The following is a 27,029-nucleotide window of genomic DNA, read 5'->3' on the forward strand; positions in this document are numbered from 1 at the left end:
AGCTTAATATTTTTCTGCAGCCAATCTTCCCTGCTTCCTATTGAGAACCAGTAGTTTAAAGTAAATAAAATCAAGACTAGCCTGTTTAAAAATCTGCAGTAATGTTGCCTCACTATGCATTCATATTGTGCTTATAGTCGGTTTTTCCCATAATTCTACACTTTAAAGAGTTGGTATGACCATCAACGCAGAAAAAACATAAACACAAATTAAAAACCATTGTGTTCTAGTGCTTATGACCGTGGCTCAGGGGGTTGGGAATCGCATCTGTAACCGGAAGGTCGCCGGTTTGATCCCTGGGCTCTCTGTCCTGGTCGTTGTGTCCTTGGGCAAGACACTTTACCCTACTTGCCTACTGGTGTTGGCCAGAGGGGCCGATGGCGCGATATGGCAGCCTCGCTTCTGTCAGTCTGCCCCAGGGCAGCTGTGGCTACAACTGTAGCTTGCCCCCACCAGTGTATGAATGTGAGAGTGAATGAATAGTGGTATTGTAAAGCGCTTTGGGTGCCTAGAAAAGCGCTATATAAATCCAATCCATTATTATTATTATACACACCATCTCATCAGTCTGTAGTTTAAGTCTCTTTTTAGTGTTACTTCCAAGTGAGTTCAGCTGTGTCTTGTTACCTTTACGTTTCCACTCTCCCTGATTGAAACCTGTGTGTATTTGAAGCCTCAGGTTGCTCATCATACTGTGTTCCAGCCTTGGTTTCTCCTGGCATGTTTCCCCTGCAGTGGTCTCTTTTGTTTTTGCCCTTCTCTATTTTATGCTCTGGATCTACAACAGCGACGATAAAGGCTTGCTTTTTTTTATTCCAAGTCTGTCTCAGCAGTCTGCAATTTGGTCCTCTTCTCCTTTATTTCATGACAGAGGCAGAAACACATGCAGAGTGCTCTTCAGGTTCAATAAACACCAGCACCCATCTCTGAGTCTTCACTAAAAGTGGCTTGTCAGTCTGAATGGACATTGGAGGAAAAGTGTCACCCTGAGAAATTACCTTCTCCTGAAAAGAAAGATGTTCAGACACAACTTCCCACACTGTGACTGCCAATGATAAGAGAGGCATTAGACTCAAAAGTGACCTCTTGCACCATCCATCTTTGTGGCAGCTTACCTTTTCTGTTTAAAAGTAAGAGGTTTGTTGTATTCGGAGGTTGGGTGCTTCAGAATAAAGCAGTGCATCAACAAAATGGGTATCCTTTTCCTATATAGCGGAATAGAGCATTTATTTTAGATGAGCAATTATGAATTCTGTAATGAAAACATGAAATGGACTTAACAGTCATGAAAGTGCTTCCATAAGAAACTAAAGCACTGGGTTTAAACATTGCTATTTTAATTACATAAAGTAATCATAAGGTAATATAAAGTTGTTTCTCTTTTGTCGACTCGCCTACAGTTTTTTGCCCAACAAAAACAGAAAAACAAGATTCCAAATTTCTGCAACCAAAATAGTACAGTGCAATTTAGCTATTTCGAGGTATTTTCCTTCAGCAGGTTCTGGTATTCAGTTGTTGATTATTTTCATTAGTATGTGGCAAACAATCCCAGAATTGAAGGAACTTTCAGGGCAGCTAAAATAATGCCTTTTTGTAGGTTTGCCACTTTATATTATGTAACTGGATGGCAAAAATCCTCCTAACTTTATTAGTGAATTGTTGCTCAAACCCGAAAAGAATAAATGGAACATTTATTCATTCAATAAATAAATGAATAATAAATACATAAAATGAACATGTGTCTTTAATGTCATGTTTATGTTGTCAAGATATTGCAGGTTAGTTTCTTTTATTTAAAAAAAAGTGTCTTTGCTTTGTTTTTTTTAATTTTCAAAAACAATTCAAAAGTTATTTAGTTGTATTTATTTCTTATTTTATTTTTACGGGTCGTTGTAAGACTTTTATTTTAAAATCCGGAAGTGTACATTAACCGCCTTTATTCTGAAGCCTAGATGTTGAAACAGGAAGTATTTCAGCTGTGTAACATCCAATTAGAATGGACGGAAATTAAATCCGCTATCTGACATTTTCCCCATGGGCGGATCAAAACAAGCAGGGAGGTGAAGGTAACGCTAATATTAAGCCCTATATTTAGCAGCCTAACATGATGCTTGTTTCTCTCTCTGCTTGCTAAGTGCATTGTAAGTAGCTCAGATGTTTTTGGCCCAGTGTTCTTGTTGGGGAACATTAACGTCAGGGAGCTAAGGTGACTGAGAGGAGGGCTCTGACTAACTTTCACGTCTGCACGGTGAAAGCAGGGACGGCTAGCTGCTTATAGGGACTGAGCAATGTCTGCAGTGTTAGTTATATAAGGTGTGCTTCATCTGACGCTAAGCCCGAGCCGGTTTTTGAACATATGCTAGCGAGCTAACTGTTACTGTCAGCTTGTAGCTCGATTTAAAAACACTTTTAGCTGGCAAAGTTATGTGGAAATTAATTAAATCCACGTGTGGACGTTTGAAAAGATGACATGCTATATTTACCTCTGCTAAAGGGCTACAAAAGTATGAGATGAGGAGAGAGTGTCTACTGCTAACCTCTTCGACTGTGAAGTGAGCTAACGATTTGGGGGATATAAATGAATCGGCCACTCTTAAGTCACACAAACTGGTATAAACAACCACAAATAAGCCATCTCTCCAATAATTGGATGTTAGATAATAAGTTGCATAACTTTTCTCAAGCTGATTAAAGCTCAAGCGACCGAGTGTGGTCATTTAGGACTTATATTTTAGACAGGAATACTTTAACCTTTAATGGCTTTATTGTTGTTTGAGTGCATACCTGCGTCCGATTAGAGTAACAGGAACCTCTGTCTTGCATAATCATGCTAATCCACACACCCCACCTCACATCAGCAAACAAATGCAGGGGGTAATAGTTCATGATTTGGCCTGGTGCATGAGGCGCATAGGATGGATGGAGGTCAAGGATGCTGCCTGTGAACAAACGTTTTGGATATGTTGTTACCACTAAACATTTCATTACCATTAGACATTTAATCTTTATGGAAAAATCCAATTAAAGTTATTGATGCCACTTTTTGTGTGTGTGAAATATCTAAATAAAAATACACATATAACACATATAATTTTTATTTCAATTTCAGCATCATAGCTGTAAAATTATTCTTTCTGCTTATGGCCTTCAAATATGCTAGTGCACGAAATGCTATCAATTTTCAAGAAAATTCAGGGTGGTGTTTTTTTTTTTGTGTGTTTTTTTTTTTTTTGATGCTCCATGCTCCTGAAGTTAAAGTCATCATGAGCTTAATGATGTAATTCAGATAGTTCTCTAGATATAGCATGGATCTTAAAAAGATCCACATACATTACAGTCAGCCAGAATGGGTAGCTTGCCAATGGGTGCTTAAATGGCCACAGTCATCAAAAATATGTGAGTGCTGTGTCTTCAGTAGCTGTGGGGATGGTGACATCATGTAGGTCAGGCAAACAAGAAGAGGCTTATTGCAGAAGTAGGCCATTGTCTCAAGTCATACTCCAAAGACCTAATCTCTACACAGCCAGTCAGTGACCTCAGAGAGGTTGGTAGTAGTTTTTCATCTCACTCTTTAGCAGCATGAACTATGGAAATTACAATCACTGCTAAAGCATACATCTATATACAAATGTTCTGTTTGCAACAATGAAATTACAGAATTACAGAAAATTTTGGCGAAGAAATGATCAACAGTTACATGTTAAGACACACACTCTCTTCCTCTTCAAGCATGCACGTGCACTCTTCTGTGGGGTGTGCTGTTGAGAAAGTTCAGCATAGTCATTGCTTTCTTTGCATCAGCTTGGCAAATCCTAAATTCTTTGTCAGAGATAATTTCAGTTTTTTCTGTAACCCAGACTTTCTGACTCAGTCTCAGTTGAATGCTCACAAAAATAGAGTAATTAATAAGCCATTTCACTCTTCTTTTGCACAAAATGGGCCATTTAAGTGCTACCCACTTGAGTCGGAGCAATTATATGTAACAAAAAGATTAAATAAATGATTATCAAAAAAATAAAATGATAAAAAGCAACATTGTTTTTGCAAATATGACAGAGTAATGCTGCAGAAAATAATTTATTCTTTTGAGTTAATACATGAATGTTAGCACTCACTACAGGCTTTTATTTATTATTTCTCAAGTTTTCCTAAACATTAAATACCCCATAGACACAGTTAAACATTTTCTGCATCACCTGCTGACTATTTGAAACACACAGTTTGTCGCTGTAATTTCACAGCTTCCTTTAATGGTAAAGTTAAAATGCAAATCAACAGGTTGTATGTATAAAACGCATTCCTTTCTTTTTAAAATTTTCTGTAAGTGCCACAATTTCATTGATTGTTTTAGTTTTCACTTTAATAGGAATACAGATTCTGTTCTGTTTGAAGAAAAATGTGTTATACATGAAACCTGTTGAATCTTCTGGCACCGCCAAGTCTGCTTCACACTGCTGGAACTGCTGTGAATAAATTACTACAAAATTCAGTCAGTAAAATTAATTTTACTTAGCTCTGACTGCGCTAATGTGCACGTTAGAGAATTTTTAGACGTTATATTTTTTCTTTTTTTTACTGACTTCTATCCTCTGTTCCTCTGACACTTTTTGACTGAAGTAGGTAGCACTTGATCTGTCAACTTTGTGCAGAAGATGTGTGAAATGACACATCAAACGCCCTCTTTTATAAATGTGTGAGCACTCTCAGAGGCTGAAGCAGAAGTCTGGGATAACAGAGAATGTTGGTGACTCCTGTCTTGATAAGAGTTATCTGAATATGCTTGTTAGTACATTGTTTCAGTTATGTGTAATTCATCCAGGTTAAAAGAAAACATCTTTGTGACTCGGAAAGTTGAGGCCAAAGTTTTCAAACTTCCTGAAAAATAATTAGTCTCTTGTCAGACCTTCACCTCAGCATGCTGTTGGAAAATCAGACTGTGAAGTGAAGTTCCACAAGCTAATCAAAAAAGGGTGCTTCAGTTTCAGGGCTCTAGAGTGGTTAATATTGTTAAGCCCCTTTTCTTATGAAATATGAGTTTTTTCTTAAAATATTTCTACAAATATCTTGCAAATTTGCTCAAATACTTTTTTTTTTTTTTTTTTAAAGAAATTGCTTTTATTTGATAATACAACCCTATTGTGACAGTGTTTTTTTTCTTCTTCTCCTTTACACCAAATGGATGGAGGTCATGGTGTAAAGTCAGCTACCCTCTCCCTGGGGCTGATAGGTATTCAGTGTCTGTCCTATGGTTGCTTCAGTAGGGCTGATGTTTGCTGTCAGGGGGAACTGGATACTGGCCTTTATGGTGAACGACAGGTCTTCTAATCAAAGCCACCACTTTCCTACCGTTTGTTTGCAGCCTACAGGCCACATTCCCTCCACTAGGGGTTACGCTTGGCTACTCTATGTCATTGAGGTCAGAGGTACACAGGACTGGAAAGTGAGAGTGACATTCCAGCCGGGAGAGTCAGACATACAAGCTCCTTGGCTTGAAAGTGTACACGCTGTAAATAGCTGCTGGACCTGGGAGTCAGGGGATCAACAGGGTATAATCAGAGAGAGTGGGGATGTTATTGGAGATTGAGGAGGGGGACAGTCGATGAGCTTTGGAGTTATTTTGGGAAGGATTTTGGTTAGATGTTCTACTGGACCCAGTCTGTGTCTTTTGATTTTAGCTTAGCACGACTGGGAGGCTCGCATGGAGATCAACAAGAAAGAGGATAAAGGAGAAGATGACAGTGAGTGAGGGTTGGTTGGGAAGATTTTAGGCTCAATGTTGCTTTCCCAGGCTTACACCTGTGTGTGTGTGTGTGGGGGTGTGTGTGTGTATGCTTCTAGTTCAGCCTCCAAGGTTCCTCTGTGAAAACTTCCTGTGTCCCCATTACAGTGTCACTTTTTTGAGATTAGGCTCGTAGTTTGGTGTGTTCACCTTTGTTTTCTAATCTGCAGGCAAAGTAATCTCTCAGAGGTGCTATGAGTCAAATGTTGACATTCTTTGAAAATCCCTGTCTTGTTGGGGTGATAGCTTGAATGCGCCTTTGCCCCATATTCTTCAGGCGACACCACAGATTAAAATACCATGTTTTTTATATTATGTTAGTTCTGTGCTTACAAGTTGCATTTCCCTGTATTGCACTGCCAGATCAAATGAAGACATCGCTGTAGCCTGTGTGCTTTTATTGAGAGATTAGACCTACTTGTGTTCTCAGAATAGGCTTTCTAATATTGTTCCAGCCGCAGGCCCTGAGGGGGAGATGACAAAGGAGGATGTTTCAGAGCCCGTTGAAGGCGACACGGTCCTGGGCTGCCGCGCTAGACTCTCTTCTCATCAGCGGCCAGTGATCCACCAGGTGGCCTCTGCACCCATGCCCAGTGACTGTGGTGAGTATTCACGCTTTCTCTTTGCAGCTATGTGACATTTCAAGCTAGTTAACGCGTTCTCTTTGCAACATCGACAGGCTGTGAAATGCCACAAGATATGAGACTGAAGAAAGGTTGATGGCTTAAATTGACACAGAGATGATAGTGATACAGAGTCTCCGGGTTCTAATAATGTAGCTGGATATGTTAGTTACAAATTGAGGTTGTTCTTTTGTAGTGATTTATTCTTAAACAAGAACATGGTGACTGTTATCGTCTATATCTCGAATTACCTAATTAATCAGTAAAGCCATTTCAGCAGGTTTGATGCTGATTTGCTCTAATGTCCTTAAATACTTGGATGTTTCATTTCTTTAAGAAACTACTGTGTTGAAGTTTTTTGAGGTGAATAGAAGTCAAGTAACACTTGACTGTTCAATTACTTCTGAGGTGAGTGATGTATTTTAAAGTCTAATTTTTATGTTTAATGCCTTTTTCCCCCAAAACCCTCTGAAAGTTGAATCTTTAATCAAAGTATTTCATTTCAGATTTGCTGTAGTTGCGTACAGAGACAAAATTATGAAAAAATGTCATGCCGACTACAGTTAGTGTTAACTTTTGGCCTTTCACAGTGAAATCCATTTGCCTTCAGCCTCAGCCGGGTCATCTAATGCCTCATTTGGTTCACGGCAGGCCATCTACTGTCACATCTGTTTTCATTTGCCTCTGCAAGGGCAGCAAGGGCATTTCCCAAGATTAGTAATTTGCTGAATCGATTGAACAGTCAGTTGCAGAAACGTAGTAAACGTCTGTGCTGCAGAGTTTCACACATGCTCTCTTCGTGTCTGTACACGGGAGAGAAATATTTCCAGTCCCACTCCTCATTATACTTAACACGTGTTACTTTTGTTCCTCTTCATTGCTTCTAGAGTTCTCCTTCTTTGACCCCAGTGAGCCGCAATGCAGGGAGGTTCTGTTGGATCCCAGCACCACCATACCAGAGCTGTTTGCTGTCCTCAGGCAGTGGGTGCCCCAGGTTCAGAAGAACATTGACCTTATCGGCAACGAGGTGACATAAAAAATGTCCAACTGCTGCGGAATCTCACAGCGGTCCCTTCTGTAGCTGTAACACTTTTATTTTTGTCGTAATATAATCAACTGAAACTTCAGAGGACTTCAGATTAATATAAGTTCTGATTTTTTTTTTTTCATTGTTATGGACTCTGTTCAGATACACACCAAATCTCTTCTGCCTGTGTTACACAAAGTAGCTGCATTGCAGTAAACTGTGCAGAGAAGCACTCATCTCAAGGGTAAAAGAAGGCGATCATTTTCTCTGAGTAACTATCACCCTTGAGAAATAAATACCTTGTTTCAATGTCAGTTTACGTAATACCTGTTGTCCAGATTTAAGTAGAGTAGAGTTATGAAAGCCTTGAATTACTTGTCATTCATCACACAATTTCCCTCTAATTTCACTTTAACCTGTTATGGAAGATTTCTGCACGCCAACACCAAGTCCTTAGTGGCACATACTGCATATCTTCTCTTTGCACAGATACTAAAGAGAGGCTGTGGTGTGAATGATCGAGACGGTCTGACAGATATGAGCCTCCTGCACTACTGCTGCAAGGCCGGAGCCCCAGGCATTGGTAAGTATTGACAGAGATGTTGAATAAGCACTCTCAGCTGCAGGGTAGAAATAAATAGACATCTACTCTGACGTATGTGTGTGTGAATTTATGTGACCACTCTACTGCTGAAGATTATTCTGTATACCTCAGTAAGTGCAGCTGTTCATCAACCACTTCTTAAATACTCTCTAGAGCTGACTTACTGTCTGTTACTACAACTCCTCTCAACTCTAACACCTGTGTTTGTGACCTGTTCTTCAGGCGATGCAGACACGGCAGCGAGCTTTGCTCAGCAGCTCCTCGCCCTGGGCGCAGATCCAAACCTTCGTTCGCGATGGACTAACATGAGGGCTTTGCACTACGCTGCGTACTTCGATGTGCCCCAGCTTATCCGTGTGGTGCTGCAGGCATCCCAGCCTGGAGGTGAGAGCAGAGCAGAGCAGAGCTGCAGCTGGAGCAGAGAGATGAAAGGTCACCCTAGCTGTAAGGACAGGCAGAGACTGTATTTTCTCAAATAAACAGCCAGTCTCAGGGATTTTCTTGGCTCAGAATGGACCTGTGGGGGTGACAACTCTTGGTGTGTAAAGTGAAGGCACTGAATGTGTTGATTTCTTACAGTAAACCTGGTGGAAGATCTAAGGCAGGGTAACGGCAACCTCTTTTAAATCTCTTAAAATCTTGCTTTTTAAAACACTAATGCCTCGTTGAGACTCTTACCTGTCTCTCATTGGGCAGGATTTTTTTTTGTAATTTATTTTTTCTGTTGTTTCTGTTAAATATGAAATTCCCCTGAATTCTGTGTAATTTCTTTTTATTTTAAGTTTATTTTTTAGCACTTTGTAACTACATAAATACAAATGAAGCTGGGAAAAATAAATACTACCATCCTGCTGTTCCAGGTATCAGAATAAAGAGCCTCCAGCCTTTGAAAAAGTAGGGTCTTGAATATGAAATGGTTTCATGAAGTGTTGTTAGATGTTAATTTGGTTCTAAAAAGTTTACTAGGATGTTTCAAAATTTTATTTCTGTAAAAGAATCGAAGTTCTTTTGAAATGGAAACTGTACAGGAGCCCTGTCATTAGCTTTTCATACTGGCGGCTCATTGTCTGCTTGTACACTGGCAGCACGAGGATTGATCATCGCTCTTTTCGTACGGCTGTGATGTCCAATTTATGAAAATCGTTACTCAGCAGATAAAACCTTGTTGACTGCGTTGGATCAAATGATAACGAGAGAAGTGTCGTTCACGGCAGTGTGTCTTGAAGAAGGTGCTCGATGAAACACTTGCCTCAGTAAATGACACAGACAGACAGAAGTGTGGTTTTCTCATCATTACACACAAATACAAACTAATCAGTAAATGGTAAAACCAGCTTTGGGATGCATTGCCAAACAACAAGATGTTCGGTCCAGTCTGGAAACCTACGTGCTGTTGTCTGATGACTTAGCTCTTACCTCTTGGGATGATGGCCAATATTTTGGGCCCTTTTTTGTAAATAGATCTGAGCTAAGATTTTATTTTTTGATAAAAAGTGACTGATTATGACTGCAGATACAGAGAGCTGTCAAGAGTCTCAATTCCTTGATAAGCCATGCGCTATAGACATTTAAACACGACAAAGTGCTCTATTACTGTCAATATTATCTCAATGATTACTTTCAGTATAACAAATGTGCACATTGTGTAGTATTCTGAAATACCACTCCTACAGGAGGGCAACACTCTGCAAATGACGTCTAAAATACTAATAACATGTACGTAAAAGCATTAGACTTCAGAGGTTGGTATTAGCATCTATATACAGTCACAGGCCACTTTATTAGATACAACCTGCTAGAAATGGGTTGGACCCAGGAACTTTTGCTCCATGTTGACATATTGGCATCATAAGTTGACTCCAGGTTTATCAGCTGCACATCCTTATTACACTGTTCTACCACATCCTAAATGTGGTATAGAATCACATTTGATATCCAGAACCCATGGGAAATCCAGCCAGCAGCTTGTCTGGGGGAACACCAAGGCGTTCTCCTTTTGATGTGAAAGAGCAGCGGATCTACTCTGAGCCCCTCCCAGATGGCTGGATTTACCCTAGCCTCAGTTTCCTGTTTTTATTTAATAGGAGTGGGACCCTAGTGTGGTCTTCTGCTGCTGTGGCCCATCTGCTTCAATGCTGGACGTATTGTGTGTTCAAAAATGCTCTTGAGTTACTGTGGTCTTGCTTTCACCTAATAACAGTCTTGCCATTCTCCTCTCACCCCTCACTGCACTCTTTCCAGACATTTTTGTAAACTTTAGAGATGGTTGTGTGGGAAAATTCCAGCAGATCAGCTCTGTTATGCTCTATTCAGACGAGTGTGTCTGGCACTAACAACCATGCCACATTCAATGTTACTCAAGTCACCTTTCTTTCCTACTCTAATGCTCAGTTCGAATGTCATGTCTAACCCTAACTGCACTGATGTGCAGTAGACATCTGCATTAACAAGAAGTTAGCAGCAGTTGAATCTAGTTGAAAGTGTTAACAATCAGCTATAATTTGTTAATTCACTAGCAAAAATAATCTATATTCTGCTGTGGCACGTTGCACAATGTAAAAATATTCCACAAATACTTTGAGCAAAAACTGACATTCGATTATTTGACTTCTCAATGAGACACAAGGATCATATGGTCTTTGTGTGCAGTAAGCACAGTTTCCTCCTTCCTGTAAATGGTGCAGTATGTCTGACTGTTGCTGTCTGCTTTTTTTCCACCCTTAAATACTTTATCTATTTGTTAGTCCAGAAAGATTTCTTTCTGCATGCCTTACTCTTTTGGTGTTGGATGTCGGTGTAGCTGGGACCTAGATTTACCTAGATTCTCTATGAATATAAATTTTACGGCAGTTCAGAATCTCGTGTACTGTGAGAATCAACTAAGTCTTGATAGTGCTGTGCAGTTAATGAAATCAATTTTAGCTCCACATTTAGTTCCATATTTGGTTTCCACCTATTAATAAATCAAAATAATTGACAATTTCTTTTACTTTTTTCGTTCGGTAAAAAAGCCCACTGCCATGTGGTGGCAGTTTTGATTCAGTTTGAATGTTTTTAAGTTTTATTTTCAGTTGAATTGTAAATAAACTAAATGTAACAACTTCTGCTTTTTCCCAAAGACTGTAAGCAATCATGTTAAATAATCATGAGTCTTGAGAGCAGCTGCCAAACGCTTCAGAATCATGGATGTGGGCTCCGTTTCCAGATGTGGATTTCCTGAGTTATCTGGAGTTCTGAGTTTGATGCAGCAAGTCTGACGACTCAGTAAACCACATTCTCAATTCCCCTTTGTTGTCCAAACTTCTTTCATGTTAACTTATTAAAGTTTCTGGAGTTCTGGTGCATTCATTATACATACTTTGAGATTTCTGCCTTCAAAAAGCTCAACAACTCTGCTGTGAAAGTGGTGCTTAATTTATTCAGACAAACCATGCAGCAGTTCTGCTCTCAGCAGTCTGCTCAAATACAAACGGTGAGGGCAATAGAACTGGTTTTACAAGAGCAGGTTAATTAGGAAATGACTTCAACAAAGGCAGGGTGTGTGTGTATATGGGGCAGGTTTTCAGTTTGTCTTTTACACTTAGTTGCTTAAACAATGTTTAAACCCAGTGTTTGCATTTGAGACGCCAGGTAGAAAATGATGCAAGTTAATAATAAAGTGTCAATTAATTCTTAACACACCCACACAAGCCATATAACTGTGTATTCCTAACCTCCCAATGGTCTTTTTATGTTGTAGATGTTGATGCCACCTGCAGTGACTTTGATTTTGGCACAGCTCTGCACATCGCCGCATCCAACCTGTGCACATCAGCTGTCAAGTGTCTCTTGGAACTGGGAGCCAATCCTGCGTTCAGAGTAAGTGCCATAGTTGTTCTGTGTATACGCACACAGCAGCAGACTCACAAGTCATCCTGTGAATTTGACAGATTGAATTCCCTCATCAAACCGACCAAAGAATTATTACATTTAATTAGGATTGCATATCGGTATTGATCTCCCTTTTCGATTTTAAGTCACAGAGACGAGAATCGATGCTTGATGAGTGAGTTGCGTTATATAAATGTTAAAAAATGAAGATCTCCTCAGAATATAGCTTGTATTATTTATTTATATATTTGTTGCTTCTACAGTCAGCAAATGATCTACACTGTGCTTTTGTGGTTATAAATAATGATGCACTGATGGGAAATTAAAATTTCCAGTTGACTCAGTGTTAAATTGATTTTTCTTTGCTATTGTTTTAATTATTTCCTCTTTTTACAAGTAAACAAAGAAGTCTTGTAGCTCTTGAGTGTGGGCCCGTGAACTTCTAGCTCGGGCCAAACTGATGTGACACACAGTAGTAAAAGCCATCTTTGTTTTTTTCTGTTTTTCTTTTTCTTTTGCCAGTATGCTGATATTGGTCAACATAAGGGGGAAAAAATGGAAACACGATAGGATTAGTGACCAAATTTGGTATTAACCATGTGTTCAGTGATTGCACTGATGTAACCTGACCATAAGCCCGACTAGTACTGGGTTATATAATAGTAATAATTTTATGCATGATATGAATTTTTAAAATATTGCTTTAACCTAGGATGAAACATCCACTTGGGCGTTCCCAGCGGTTTAAATGTATTAAATTATTGGCCACCTGATGTGCTGATGATTGTAGTGAGAGGTGACATGTAAGGGCTCTGCAGGCTTCTAATTTACAGTTGTAGTCATGTGACTGGCTTACATTTGTAAAATAGTTAACCCTAAAAAAGCAAAAAAATTAGTTTACATTATAATCCATGATGGTGGAACAACATCATGGATAGAAAGATTAGCTCTATGCAAGTTTTTCAGTTTTCAAAAATTAGGCTATCCTGCTCCTGGACTTCCTGAGCTCCTCCACAAAAAGTAATGGAGGCGCAGTTTACATGCTCAAGGTTAAGAGGTGTTTTATCTGATGACAGAATCATTTGTTGTGGAAACATTAATGCTAACGAGCCACATGACTAAAAATAGCAGCCATTTAAAAAAAACGAAACAAACAAACAAAAACATTTAGCATCTAAGCTAAAAGTATAACAGCCAGTCTGTTAAGTACTGACTTTATAGTCTGGTATTGAAGTTTTGTTCACAGAGGGTAGGTTACTTATTGTATTGGTTGGTTTTCTGTTATGTTAGAGTGTTATCTTTAATGCTCCTGACAGAAGAATGACCCAAATATTAATAAGTCTGTGATATATCCATTAATATGCTGAGCCCATCCTTGTAGCTGCCAAATTAACTGAACTATACATGGATACTTATGATTTGCTGGGGTTTTTTTTGTTTGTTTTTTGTTTGTTTGTTTTCCTATTCCATACTTATCCTTACTTTAAAATTTCAATGTTTTATGATGACCTTAGTGAATGCCACAGGCTATAATCTGTCAGTCCAGCAAAGTTTTTTTGAGATTCAAGTGTTGTTGGAGATTTGAGCTCTTCAGACTTTATCTGCCTTAAGGAGGTGAAAAATATGCCATATAACATGTGTAAAGCAGTTGTGCAGAATGGTTTAAATAATCTGCAGCACTTGCAAAGGTAACAATATTTAAGAGTCCTTTGCGGCTTGACTGTCAGTACCAGATGCGTCAGGTAATTGCATGGTTTTAAGATCAGTAAGACGGCTTTGTCATAGCTGAAAAAGCATATAAGTGGGTATGATGGTCATATTTCACTTAGTGCAGTCTTTTGTGCCTGTTGGCTCACTGACATACTTTAACTGCACTTAATGCAACTGACTCATCAGTAATGTTATTGATTTTTAGGTTATTTGCGCCACTTCTCCTGCTGTGACAAGTGAAAAGGTTTATTCATGTACATTCAGGTGAAGATGGTGGGTTGTGGATGCATTTTTCGGGTAGCGCTTCCTGTGGATTCAGCTGACAAGGAGCGAGAGGACACATGGTCCAGATGTTTTTAATTTGAAATGTTTTTTTTTTTTCATTTCTTTTGACATGTTATTTTGACATAACATATTTAATTAGCCTTTTTTCCCTCACTGGTAGAGGGAGGTGCCTTAGTCCCTTTGATTTAACCACCTAGCATCAGCTACCTAGCAGGAACAAATGTAATTTCTGTCAGTATTCTGACTTCTACATCTTCCTGTTTCATAGTCAGAACTAACATATTGTCAAGAAAATCCCAAATTGGCTTAAACTTTTTTTTTTTTAGTCTGTCCCCACCTTTAAATTGAAGATGACCACAGAGGTCAGCACGCCCACCCCTCCACATCTTGGTGACTTGGGGCTCCAACAGGGTTCTGCAGTAGTCTTATGCACAGCCTACAGATCGCTGTTTACTGTCACCAGGGGGCAGCGTCACAAACAACCAGTCCGAGGGTTCCTCTTGCTTGTGCTGGTCTTGGTTCTTGTGAGCCGCTATTTAAGGCTTCTCATTCTGTGGTTTTTGACCTTTGCACTTCTGGTGTTTGAGGTGAATGCCACTATGCCCCGTTTCGATTTATGTATAGCGTCATCCTTATGGACCGTGCTATTGGGTTCCACGTGAGCTGTATGCACAACTCTTTGTGCAGACAAATCCTTATTCAAACAGACACAAACTCGTTAGCACAAAACAAGCTCTGACTTTTGGTATGAACCTTGTGATGATATAAATTCACAACCTGGAAGCTTTTTGTTTGCACACATTACCTGTTAGTGCCTTTATCTTAACTTCCACCAAAAATCCATTTACCATTTACAATATACATCAGATTCACAAAAGGAAAAAATGGGACAATATCTTAATGTTCAAAAAAACTTACATCTTTCTGGAACCTGGTGCCTGGTAAGTTTTCAAAAAAATATAAACACGTTTAATATTTTTCACATCAGGTATAAAAAAAAATTCTATAAGAAAATGGATCAAATGGATCAAATCAGAAACAGCTGTTAATGATGCTAACGATAGATAATGGAAGTCATATTTCATATATAGAAATGAACCTTTGTTTTGAGACTTAAACAAGAGATATAGAATTTAGATGAGATTTAATTTAATGTCACTGGACGACATTAGCACATTAGTTTCCTTTAGTTGTTAAAGTAAAATAAACAAGCAGTTTATTCACCCGTTTTCAATCTTTTCTTAACCGACTAATTATTTTAGCGCACCACATTGACTTAAAGCAGCCCAGTGCACCACCACCACTGTGAACTGCTCTAAAAACAGCATGCGAGTGACCCTGCTATTCACTAATGTAATCTCAACAGACTGATTGTTGTTTCGTAGCTCTTGTATTGGATTTCATTAGATTGTAGGTGGTCATGACACTGTTTTTGCCCCATGCATTTTCTCAGATGTCAGCATTCATAACTCCCGTTGAGATAGAAAATTGATTCCCACAATTTTCCCACTTTCACCTTTACAAACCTTCCTGATGCGATTCAATCTTTGCTCTTTTTGTTTACTGCTAGACCGAATTACTGTGATTTGATGGAGATCTTTGCAGAGGAAATCTGCCTGCTCAGTTTAAAAAAAAAAAAAAAAAAAAAAAAGAATAATAAAAAAAAAAAGACACATCGCAATCTTTTTGGTATGAAAGTCCAGGTAATCTATCAGGTTTTTTTTTTTTTCCAATTTTAGATATTCAGTGGGGGTTTTTTGTTTGTGCACATTGACATCTTCTGACTCAGCTGTCAGCTAACACCTGAGAAGGCAGCTGCTTAGACTACAGATTTCACAGACATTTTTGAATAGATTCACTACTTCGATGTCTTGTGCTTGCTCTGTTTGCTTTCGTGCCTCTCGGTTGCATCTCAGTTTCATTTAAATCTTGATTGAGGGCTTTGCTGAACAGCCCTGATCAGCTGTTATCTTGAGCGAAAGTATATACACAGCAGGGTCCCAGTAGATAATGTTTTTGGCATGAATATATGGGCTGTCATAGCTTATGGGTTTTATTCAGAATGTTATATCTGTATTGGAACTTGCAGTGTGATTATCTTTAATATTGCACATTTTGGCTGCAGAAGTATTGAAGCTGTTTGTAAACAGGTCTAGTTCCTGGTCTTTGTAAGCACTAATTTTCCCACTGGAGGTCACCAAAGCACTGCACACCATAATTCAGTAATTTCATTCTCAAATATGAGAGCAGAGGCTCTATATCTTACTGAGTGAATGCAATGCTTGCAAGATATATGGACTATGTGGTTAGAAATTACAAGGCTGGCTTTTTGAAACCCAAGAGGTTTTCTTGGTTTCTGTTTAGTCGTTATCTTGCCAAGCAAAAGTTAAAACGCCACAGAGGGAAGATTATTTTCTGTCTGCTTTATTATTTAAGGTTCATCACTGCTGCTGGCAGTTGGCTCTAGAGATATGCTGCATCGGCTTTTATAAGCTCCAATATTGCAATATTTTTTTCTTCTTGTAATCTTTATCACTATTTGAAAGGACCCGTGTGTCTGCTGTGACCCTGACGATGACAGTCCTTTTATTACGGAGGATTGAAATGAGATAAATAGATTCTATTAATAGTTTGTTTTTCATTTATTTTGTTGGGTTTTTATTTATTATTAGTTCTTTAGCTAGAACAGCTCAATTTACTAGCAGTGTGGTTCCAGTCACAGGGGTAGCAATCCAAGCAGAAATGCTCAGAACTACCTCTCACCAGTTCCTTGTGGGGTTCACCTAAGGATTCCCTACCCAACTGAGAGACGTAATGTCTCCAGCATCTCCTGGGTCTCGCCCGGGGCGTCCTTCTGGTGAGAGAGGCCTGGAACACTTCACCTAGGAGCCGTCCAGGAGGCATCCTACTCCAAACTAGGGTAGCAGCATGTTCCCGTCCTGGAATGGGCATTCCACCCTGTGTGACTGAGAAACATGGCCTCAGATTGCGAGCTGCCAGTTCTCATCCCCGCCACTTCACACTCTGCTTTAAACCACCTCAGTGAGAGCGTGAGGTTATTGCTCGATGAAGCCAACAAGAACACACCATCCACAGAAAGCAGAAACGAGATCTCGAGACCACCAAATCTGATACCCTCTCCTCCTCAGCTGCATCTAGAAATCTGTCCTAAAAAATTATGAACAGGATCAGTGACAAAGGGCAGCCCTGGTGGAGTCCAGTACCTACTGGGAGGGGATCCAGCTTTTTGCTGGCAATGTAGACCAAGCTCACAACAGGTATACAGAGACCACTGACTTATTTTAAAATAAAGAAATAAAAAATATAATGGAGAAATAAATAAGAATTTGAAATGGAGAGATTCAAAAATAAGCATCAGTTTATTAGTCATGTATTTTTTCCCCCCAATTTTTGATTTATGCAGCTTTGATCTTCTGTAAGGCGGTGCATTCGCTGTAATGTCGTCATGTTATCATTACTCAAAATTAAAGCACAACCTGGAAAAAACACACAGAGAAGGTAACATTAATTTATTACTCCCTTTAAAATGAAAAGTTGTAATAATGAGTAATTCATCACAATCAGCCACATCCTTCAGTACTATTCTTTTTTTCCCTGCATTGACTTTTCATGTGTTTGACAAATTGTGAAATTCACATTTGAAAAATGATGGTGTTGGCTGGCAGTGTGTTCGTGATATCAGAGCCAAGAAATTCAGTTTCTTTCTGAGTAAAGGTCAGGCATGGAAGTGGTTTAATTTGATATTTCTCTTCACTGGCACTGCAGAGATTAATCACAACAAACTGAGTATTGGAGCAATGGAAAGATTTTTTAAAAAGGATGGAAAAATAAAAATGTTGCTGGCCTTCCGTGCTTCCCTTGCTACATACCTTATGGATTGAGAGCTGTGGCGACTCATCATTTCTTGCATTAGTAAAAAAAAAAAAGGTTTCTGTGGTGAACTGCTCACTTATTTCTCTTTCAGTCTCAGATTAAATGTGAGCTGCTGTTGCAGATCTGTTTGGTATGTGGAGGGTTTTGGGTGGGTGGATTGACATGTCTCCCTGCACATTCTGAATTTCAGCATACAGCTCATGGAAAGTTCAGCTGTTAACAATAACAGAAGGTGTTTACTTACTCAGCTTTATTTTACTTTCTCAGTAAATAAATCTTGTTTTTGTGTTGGTTCCAGGATAAACTTTGCACAAAAATTAAAGAAATTTGTGTTTAGTCGATTATTTCTTTGTTGTAAAGATGCTTCTTGGCAATAAATCTCATACTGTTGAACAGCCTGTTCAACAGTTCCATAAAATGGGGGTGTTAGAGACGGGCTACGATGTTTACATCCCAAGAAGATGACGCCACAAGGATTCGTTTCCTCACTCGGTCACACTGCGGCCTCATGGGGCTGCAGGGAGGTCAGGCCTGTGTGCGCTGGTATCGGCAACATGCACACTGGAACCTGAACATACGGCAGTTGAATCACAGGGTCAAGGTGTGGAAAAGATGTGGAGAACGCTATGCTGATTCCTGCAACAGCGGTGGAATTGCAGTTATTAGCACTTTCATGTTCCTATCCCAGGATTGCAACATAGAAAAAAGTCACTTAAATGCAATGATTCACAAATCATTTGCGAGAGTGTCAAATATGTTTCAGGTATTCTGCCTGTTGTGCATAAGCATTAAAAGCATCTTTCAAAGCTCTCATAATTTAACCGTAACAAATGAAGTATGGCTGTTGTGTAGTTGTGAAAGGCATTTGTCACATGTCAGTGGGTGAGTGTGTGACAGTGCTTAAAAAATGGTTCACCGTGGGAGCTTGGCATGGTATTACATTATGGTACTTAAGTGAAATACACTGGACTTGTCTAGAGGTGATTATTGTTCTGTTTATTACCCCATCAATCTAAAGTATACATGGGGAGTTGATTAGGGTTGCCCAGCTGTTTTTTTTTAAAAAAAAAAAAAGCGAGAGAGATTGCATGCTTTAAATGCACTCCTTTAAATATAGATATCGCCACTGAGCTAAGCATTTCTTTCCTGGAGCTAGTCCTGTGGCATGCTGCCTTCACTCTAGGCACATGAAGACAGATTGATTGTTTGGTACTTTAGCTCAGTGTTACAACATGAGAGCGACAGGCCTCAGCAATAAAAGGCAAGCTGGGTTTTGATATTTATCAAAGACCACTTGTATTGTTGCTGGAGGGGCTGGCAAATGCAAGTGTGCCCCAATTAATCCTGCGCCGTAGTGCTGGATGAGCTCCTCTCGTCTGTCACGCCTCCACAGCCGTATCCTCCTACCTCCGCTGACACTTAAGCTTGCTTAGTCTCTCTAAGCTCTCCCTGACTGTAGTTTCTTTACGTGACTAAATGCTCATGTTGTGCGCCTCTTGCCCTGACAACATGAATAAGATGCGATTAGGTGCAGCATACAGAAATGATGGGTGACCATTTTGGAGATGGACATAAAAAAAAATTTTTTTTTTATAAATAGTTTGTCTTTTGAAAGCAGTCTGTCATCAGTGATGCTTATGCTGCATTTGATTTAATTAGTATTGATCGATATTGCGAGAGCTGGCAAGCTGTCTCGCTGTTGTTCTCAGCTAGTGGTATTTTTTTTTTCTGCTTTATTTCACAGTTTTTACTTTTCAACGCACAAGCCTCCTCTTTCCTCCTCCAAATGTAAACATCTAACCCGCAGGGATTAGAGTTCCAGATATAAGCCTCAGTTTGTAGGTCGAGCGCTGTTGGTTCTCATTCACTGCTATAAAAACGACTGGCTAAATTCTTTCTTTACTGAGCCGTACTTCAGCATGCAATACATCCTCATTCTCAGGTACTCTTGGCCCAACTGATATTGTTGAAATAAAAAAGCACCAGTTCAAGTTCAACCAATTATTTTCTGCTCAAGTGGACTGCAAGAATTCTGTGTTTTGTCAGAAGGTTCAGCGCTTCAGTGCTCCTACCAACATGACGTCCAGTCTTGTGCTTGCAGTTGGGCAGTTTCTAATATCATATCAGTGTTCTGGTAAGTGGGATCGGTTTATTGCACACATCTCCCAGCATTAATGAGACTGTCTGGGTCACACTGTTTGCACTTAATGGATTCATAACGCATTAGTAAGTTTACACTTTTCATTTGGGATAGAAGCTTTCACACTCGTGCGTTAAAGAAACTGGCTCTTTTATTTCCTCAGTGATATTAACTGAGGGTCCATTTCTGGGGCAGATGTAATTGGTGGTTTAGTTACTGCAGTTGCGGTGTTTGGTTTAGTTGCAGGTGTGTGATGTTGAGCTAAGAGGTTTGCAGGTGTTGCCTTGACGAATTTTGCTGCAGTGTTGCTGTAGATGTCATTGTTGCTGTAATTATTATTTTTGCCATATTTAGTTAAGATGCAGTGTATTTTTACTTAAAAAAATGAAAGAGTCTGTAGCAACAAAAAAGTACAGTATGGAAAAAACGACAACAATCAAGTAAGACTGATTTTACCTTGGCTCATTTAAATAGAAAGTAGAAAAAAAGGACATAAAATAACAGCTCAGTGAATAAATGTCTCATATATAAAAAGAGAATGTGCTGTGAGGTGGTAAGGGTTTTCTGTATCTGTCCTTGTGCCAGTGGAGCTGAAACAGATGTCAGAGAAAGTGTTCTGCTGTGTGTTCAGTTAGTGGAGCCGAGGGTGGTCCGGATTAACACCCCCTTCTTCTTATTTTTTCTTCCCTTTTTTAATTTAAAACCAATCGTTTGGATGACCTCTGCAATGCAGGTGTCTTTAGTGCTCTGCTTAGTTGCAGATATAATGATTTAAATGACTGTCCTTTTTCAAAATCTCTGCTTAAAACATTCTCTTACCTGATTGGTAAAACATTCCTCTCATCTGTGTTGTTTTTTGTTTTGTTTTTTCTCCTTGTGTCCGGTTAAAGAATGAAAAAGGGCAGTGTCCAGCAGACGTGGTGCCTGATCCCCTCGACATGCCTCTGGACATGGCTGATGCAGCAGCCATGGCCAAAGAGCTCCGGACTTTGCTGAGACAAGCGTTACCCAGACCCAGCTCCCCTCTGCCCCTCACCCTGAAGGCCCAGTCCCTCCCTGCTCTCTCTGATAAGGCCAGGCTACAGCTCGCCTCCATGGGAATCCGTCTAGGTGACCGTGTGATTATAGCTGCACAGAAGGTGAGTTGTGGCTCTGAGCAGTGATCTTCACTTTTATACAGCAGTACTTTCAGTCTTACTTAAAGCTTTTTCATATCTCAGAATGGTACAATAGAGGGAAGTTTCACAGCCCTCTAATTATGACTCAGTGATTAGCTGAATTCAAATAAGTCCACACTTCTCCATTTATAGGGAGAAAGTTTAAAATGAGCTGTCTCTTAGCAGCAGCGAGTCAGTATATTTAAACAAAGCTCACTAATGCAGGGCTCTGTCTTTGCTTTTTCAGTTTTGTGCTGGAATATGATACTAACTTTGGTTTAGGGGCTTCTGTCAGCCTTTTTTCTACTGAAATCGAGCGTCTCTTTAACACTTACTGTAATTTCTTTCCCTTTATTACTTTGTAAATTTGCAGGTCACGTCTTGCCAGTATTTCATATGCTTTCACAAACTGAAGCGAAGTTGTAGCAGAAGTAATAGCTAGCTAGATTTGGTTGTATCCATCTAAGTTTGCCTGAAAATGAATACCACCAGGAAACAATTTGGAGGCCACTTGCAAGTCCACTTGGTACAATGGAAATTAAAGCCCTTGATAAGGCTTGACAGTGGGATGCTGTTTAAAACGATACGGTGCCAGTGGAGCCTTTTGTGTGTGCTGCTATTAAATTATCAGCTCCTGCTGGTCCACAGACTGGAAACGCTGGAGTATCGATGATGCCGTGTGCTGTTTTCGTCTTAATGTTGCAATAGATTTTTCACCTGCTGTTACATTGAAGTCCAAGCTTTCTGCACATACCACAACGACACTCAAGACACTTTTTATCCTGATGGTTCTAAACACGGGACCTCTGGAGACACTTTAAGCAGAGATTAAACCGTCTGCATGGTTGTGCGTGAATCCTGTATACCGAGTGAGTTTCCTGTTCCACTGGAAAAGTCTGTGCTGGATGGAGTAGTATGAAGAAACTTTTAATGATATTTTGTTTAGAGTTGGGTTATGTCATCATCTTAAAACCAGGCAAAGCAGAAGGATGGTATTTGTGTTTGTCATGTTGATTTTTAAATGAGAGTTTGATGTAACTGTATGCTTGAGAGATGCTTGTTTTCTTTCCTCTTTGCATCCTTTTTGTTTCACTTGGTTTTACTGTGTGTGGGGAGAGCGTCCTGAAGAGTGGAGGAGAGACAGGTGAGCCATTTCATGTGGAAATAGACTGAAGGAGCTGGTAAAAAAAAAAAAAAAGAGTAAATTTTGAGGAACTAATAGTCACTAATTGTTCATCAATGCTCTCCTGCTGATAAAGCTTCTGTCTTTCTTTTCATGCTAGAAGCGAACAGAGTTATTATTGTTTTATATTTTAAAAGTACTTTTTATCATCTTTGTGTTGTTTTTTTTATGTTTTCAATTAAATTTAATTAATTTAATTTAAATTAATTAGTTTTTTGAAAATTGTTAGAAAATGTTTTTGGGTTTTTTTCTGTTTTTCTGTTTTTTTTCTTTTCTTTTTTTTTTTAAATATTTGAGTGGTAGTGTTAGTCCTTCTTGTTTATCATTATATGTAGGGTATTTGTTAGTTTAGGAATTTAATACAGCGCTTTTTGAAGGAAGTGATATGCGGCATTCTAAGTCTGAAATGGGTGCACGAAAGCCTAATCGAGCAGGTTTTGCTGACAGATTTTATCATATTGGTAAATGGTAAATGGCCTGTATTTATATAGCGCTTTTACTAGTCCCTAAGGACCCCAAAGCGCTTTACATATCCAGTCATCCACCCATTCACACACACATTCACACACTGGTGATGGCAAGCTCCATTGTAGCCACAGCCACCCTGGGGCGCACTGACAGAGGTGAGGCTGCCGGACACTGGCGCCACCGGGCCCTCTGACCACCACCAGTAGGCAACGGGTGAAGTGTCTTGCCCAAGGACACAACGACTGAGACTGTCCAAGCCGGGGCTCGAACCGGCAACCTTCCGATTACAAGGCGAACTCCCAACTCTTGAGCCACGATCGCCCACAAAGACTAAAACTGAAAAGAATATTTGCTTTATATTTTTATTTCCTTTTAGTTTTGTGGGTTTACAATATCATTTCAGTTAGTTCTGTATTTTTCCTCCAAAATTATAGTTTGTATTATTACTTTTTTCCCCACATCTAGTTTTAGTTAGTGATGGCTATAGGGATTATGGTAAGGTTGGGCGATTTGCTCCGTAGTGCTCCATCATTTATCCAGCCCTCATAAGGTACCGTGTGTGGGTGAATGCTGAACAGCTGACGTCGTATTAAGACAAAATACTTGCTGCGTCTCTGCTTATTTACCTTTAATATACGATTCAACTATGTGGTCCAGTTTTTTTCTTCCTCTGTAAAATCTCTCACTTTTCTCTCCTGCTCTCTCCACCTGTCAGTCCCACCCACAGTATTTCATGTCAAACACCTGGTAGAAAAAGGAGTTAAGGAGACCGTAACTGAGGCTACGTTCACACTGCAGGCGAAAGCGCAACAAATCCGACTTTTTTGACCCTATGCGACCCATATCTGATCATGGTATGACAGTGTGAACAGCACAAATCCGATATTTTCAAATCTGATATCTGATGTTTCAGAAAGCGACTGCTGTTTGAACGGTCGTGTCGCATTAAATCAGTCTTTTACGTCACTGACACAAGACAGACGCCAATTATCAGCGCCCAATAAGACATCGCGAACGCTTCCTGCCCATCCCGTGTAGATGTCAGTGAAAATGTTGGGAAGACAACGTTGGAGAAACGTGAACATTTTATTTGTACTGTATAATCTGCAGATTATACAGTACAAATATTAAGGGCCATCAGTCAAACAATATTGTTTGCTCTGGGTCTAAACAGAGCGCGTTGTGTGTGACGTCTTCTTTTGCGCATGTGGGCCGCTTTGAGGGTTCACACTAGAGCGCGTTTGCTGTCACATTTTATCTGTAGTGTGAACAAGCAGACAAAAAAAATCGGATTTGATCAAAAAATCGGAATTGAGCATTAAGACCTGCAGTGTGAACGCAGCCTGAGTGTCTCTGCAAATGCACAGTTACATTAAGCCTTAGCTTTAAAAAAATCAGTCCAGCAGTCAGAAATATCCTGCTATTTTATGATGGGTTGCTGTAGCCTCTCTACACACGCATTCATTTCAGAGCAGCACAGAAGTCGGGGTGTGAACCTGTGTGCGTACCCAGGCACACCTGTGTTGCTCGTGTGGTTTTGCAATATGTAATTATAATGAGGCAGATTCAATTTATTATAATACTCATATTAATTTAAAGCACAACTGGAGAAATTAGATTTTTAAAAATTGCCTTGACTGGCGTGCTATCGCCGCTCATTTTGAAATAAACGTCTGTCAGCAGAACCCAATTGGATGGTGCTGCTTAAGTGGATACACATTAACACAATACTACCACCACCACCCCAGTTAGTAATGGTATTGGTTATTGGAGATTTCTATGCCAATCAGAGAATAGAACAGATTGGCCAGGCCAAGGTTATTAATATCTGTGTACCAGTAATAAATGTGTACCAGTAATAAATGCACATATAGAATCTGTATTGCATTTACTAAGCAACATCTCCATCAATCCAACAGTCCAGGTCTTTATAGCATGGATCCTGCATCACATTAGTGCCATGCACCGGTGCCGTAGTCCATTGTAGCCAAAGTTAAGAAGCTTTGGTTACATTTTTAACCAAGACAAAATAATTTCCAGTTGCTAAGCAACACCATTTGGGAATCCATCAAGCACTCTCGGTTATGGCCATCAGATCACTCTGGCACATCATCAACATTCATCTGAGCATGTTCATCTCCGGTGCCTGGTATCAGTATTAGAAGTTTTACAAATGCATGTGCTCATGTTCTTTGTCTGTGAGTCATTCTTTTCTATTCACTGATTCTTACCCAGTCCAAGTTCACAGGCGGCAGTGTGAGCCGTACTGGCTGTTTCTTTGTAGAAGTGAGAATGTCTAATGAGTTCAACTGTAAACGTAGCAGCGCTGTAATTAAAAGCATTTATACAAAATCTGTTGACTAGTCACAGTGTAATTATACTTAGCATTTAAAAAATGCACTGTCCTCTTTAGTTATTTTTTTTTGGTCATAATTCTAACACATACAGTGTAACTATAACGCAGCTATACAGCACACTGCATTAAGATAGAAAAGTATGGATGTTGAAGTGTGGGTGTGAGGAATGACAGATATATTGTGGGAAGGCATTAATTGGCAACAAATTGTCAAAGTACAGAAAAGAAAAGAAAAAAAACATCGTCTTCATGATATAAAGAATATGTGGTGAAGAGTACTGTACAAGTAATGTCTAAAGGAAGAGGGGAAAAAGTGCAACAAACCACCAGTTTAGGTGATTAATAATGGCAAAGCTGTAACAGTATGACATATAACATCACTGTATAATAAGTAAAAATAAATATACGGATGCAATTAATTCTTAACCAGTTAAGTAAGGCAGTATGGCAAAGATGCATGTACAGATTTTGGTCCTAAGGGGGAGGGCAAGAGAGTAATGGCATAAAAGCTCTGAATTTCTGTATTGTTGCCATTAGCTCTGCAGTGTTACTCATTAGCCTAATCAGTAACCTTGCAGTTTTGTAAAATAGGATTCATGGTACTGTGTTGGTTTCAGTTCTCATAGCTCTTTGGCTCCTCACAGGGAGAGTCCATGGGAATTCAACATCCAAAAAGCCAGTAGCACATAGCCTGACAGTGATGATGCTGTGCATAGTTGAATGTTGATTGGTTAAAAAGATGGCTTGGCTTGACCAGGTAATGCTGAAATAAAGACCTATGAAACGTCAAAGACCGAAAAAAGCACTGATGGTTAAAAAGGACAGTTACAGCAGTTTCAATTTGCTACAAAGAAGTCGTTTTTTCTTTTTTTGTGTGTACGTGTTTTCATACTTTGGCTTGGTCGCGAGAACAAAGTACTAAAAAAAATCCACATTTCTTTTAACATTGTACAGTCTCCCAGTGACAGCATGTGAATACGTGTGCACAGCACCTACAGACTACCAATGCGGGACCATGCTGGGACCTTAAGCCATGTGCAATCCTTTTGAAATGAATCACACTTTTATAAGAAGGGTATTTAGCCCCATAGGTTAAATACAATTCATTTTTCTAATTGAGTTCATTGCACTGTTCAGCTCTGACAATTTGCTACATGGAGTCTCTGCTCTAAAATTAAATGAGGACCCCAGAAATCTTTCTCTTTGTGCTTTGTGTTTTAATTTGAAATCATCGGGCTGACAGCATGGGCCCAGTCCACCTTATGTGACCTAACAAAGCAGGTGAAAGACACTGAGTGCAGTGCCATGGGCACAAAATTACCTTACTTTATGGCAGTCATAGGTAATTCAACATCACTAATACTTAACAGCTTTTCCATTTTTCTTCCCCGAAGACAATTTTTTTTGACAGTTATGGGGTCTGCTCTGTACTTTTGGAACTGCATCCATTTCTCACACAGTAGAGTATTTACTAAGTTTCTTTGTCCTCATGCTGAAAGAGTGTCGCGTAAAGACGACCGGAGTAATGAAAAATGGCAAACAGTGATATATCTAATAGAAGGAATTAAATTGAGCTTTGTTAAATGGAATATCCTTTTTACTGCACTAAATCTCAGGAGATCTGTTTCACAAACCATCCGTGTAAGCCATGACATTATAGCTGATGTGAGTTGCACAATTTGTAAGTTAAAACTCTTCAATTACCTCTTGCTACCTATTATTCCTTTCAGTATTACCTCTCTGCAGACATCTAACATCCAACATGATTGAAAGTAATGAAATTTAAAAAGTAATGAAATTTTTGCAGTGACACCTTTACCCTTGCACAAATAATCTTAGACTTCATAAGTAAAGTCAGTTTTATTTATATACCCCTATACTGAATAAATGTGCCCAGTCTGTAAGGCACACGATACCCTTTATGCCCCCTTCT

At 39.4% G+C, this 27,029-nt stretch overlaps 1 protein-coding gene across 3 annotated transcripts in view; it reads left to right on the forward strand.

Moving 5' to 3' along the window:
• Nucleotides 1-1,955: 1,955 nt before the first annotated feature.
• Nucleotides 1,956-27,029, forward strand: part of LOC120739886 (CAP-Gly domain-containing linker protein 4-like) — a 45,276-nt gene continuing 20,202 nt past the window's right edge. Inside the window, exons 1-7 of one of the 3 annotated variants that reach the window (XM_040041844.1) lie at nt 1,956-2,066; nt 6,235-6,381; nt 7,290-7,429; nt 7,919-8,012; nt 8,256-8,417; nt 11,773-11,891; nt 20,823-21,071. In XM_040041844.1, coding sequence (XP_039897778.1) covers nt 6,255-6,381; nt 7,290-7,429; nt 7,919-8,012; nt 8,256-8,417; nt 11,773-11,891; nt 20,823-21,071 — 891 coding nt within the window. In that variant the 5' untranslated portion in view covers nt 1,956-2,066; nt 6,235-6,254. Of the gene's footprint in view, nt 2,067-3,303; nt 5,739-6,234; nt 6,382-7,289; nt 7,430-7,918; nt 8,013-8,255; nt 8,418-11,772; nt 11,892-20,822; nt 21,072-27,029 lie in introns of those variants that run through there. The other 2 variants (XM_040041843.1, XM_040041845.1) reach the window with 2 other exon arrangements.

Source organism: Simochromis diagramma, unplaced genomic scaffold (assembly GCF_900408965.1).
Source record: "Simochromis diagramma unplaced genomic scaffold, fSimDia1.1 OVJJ01000304.1, whole genome shotgun sequence".
Classification (NCBI taxonomy): Eukaryota; Metazoa; Chordata; class Actinopteri; order Cichliformes; family Cichlidae; genus Simochromis; species Simochromis diagramma.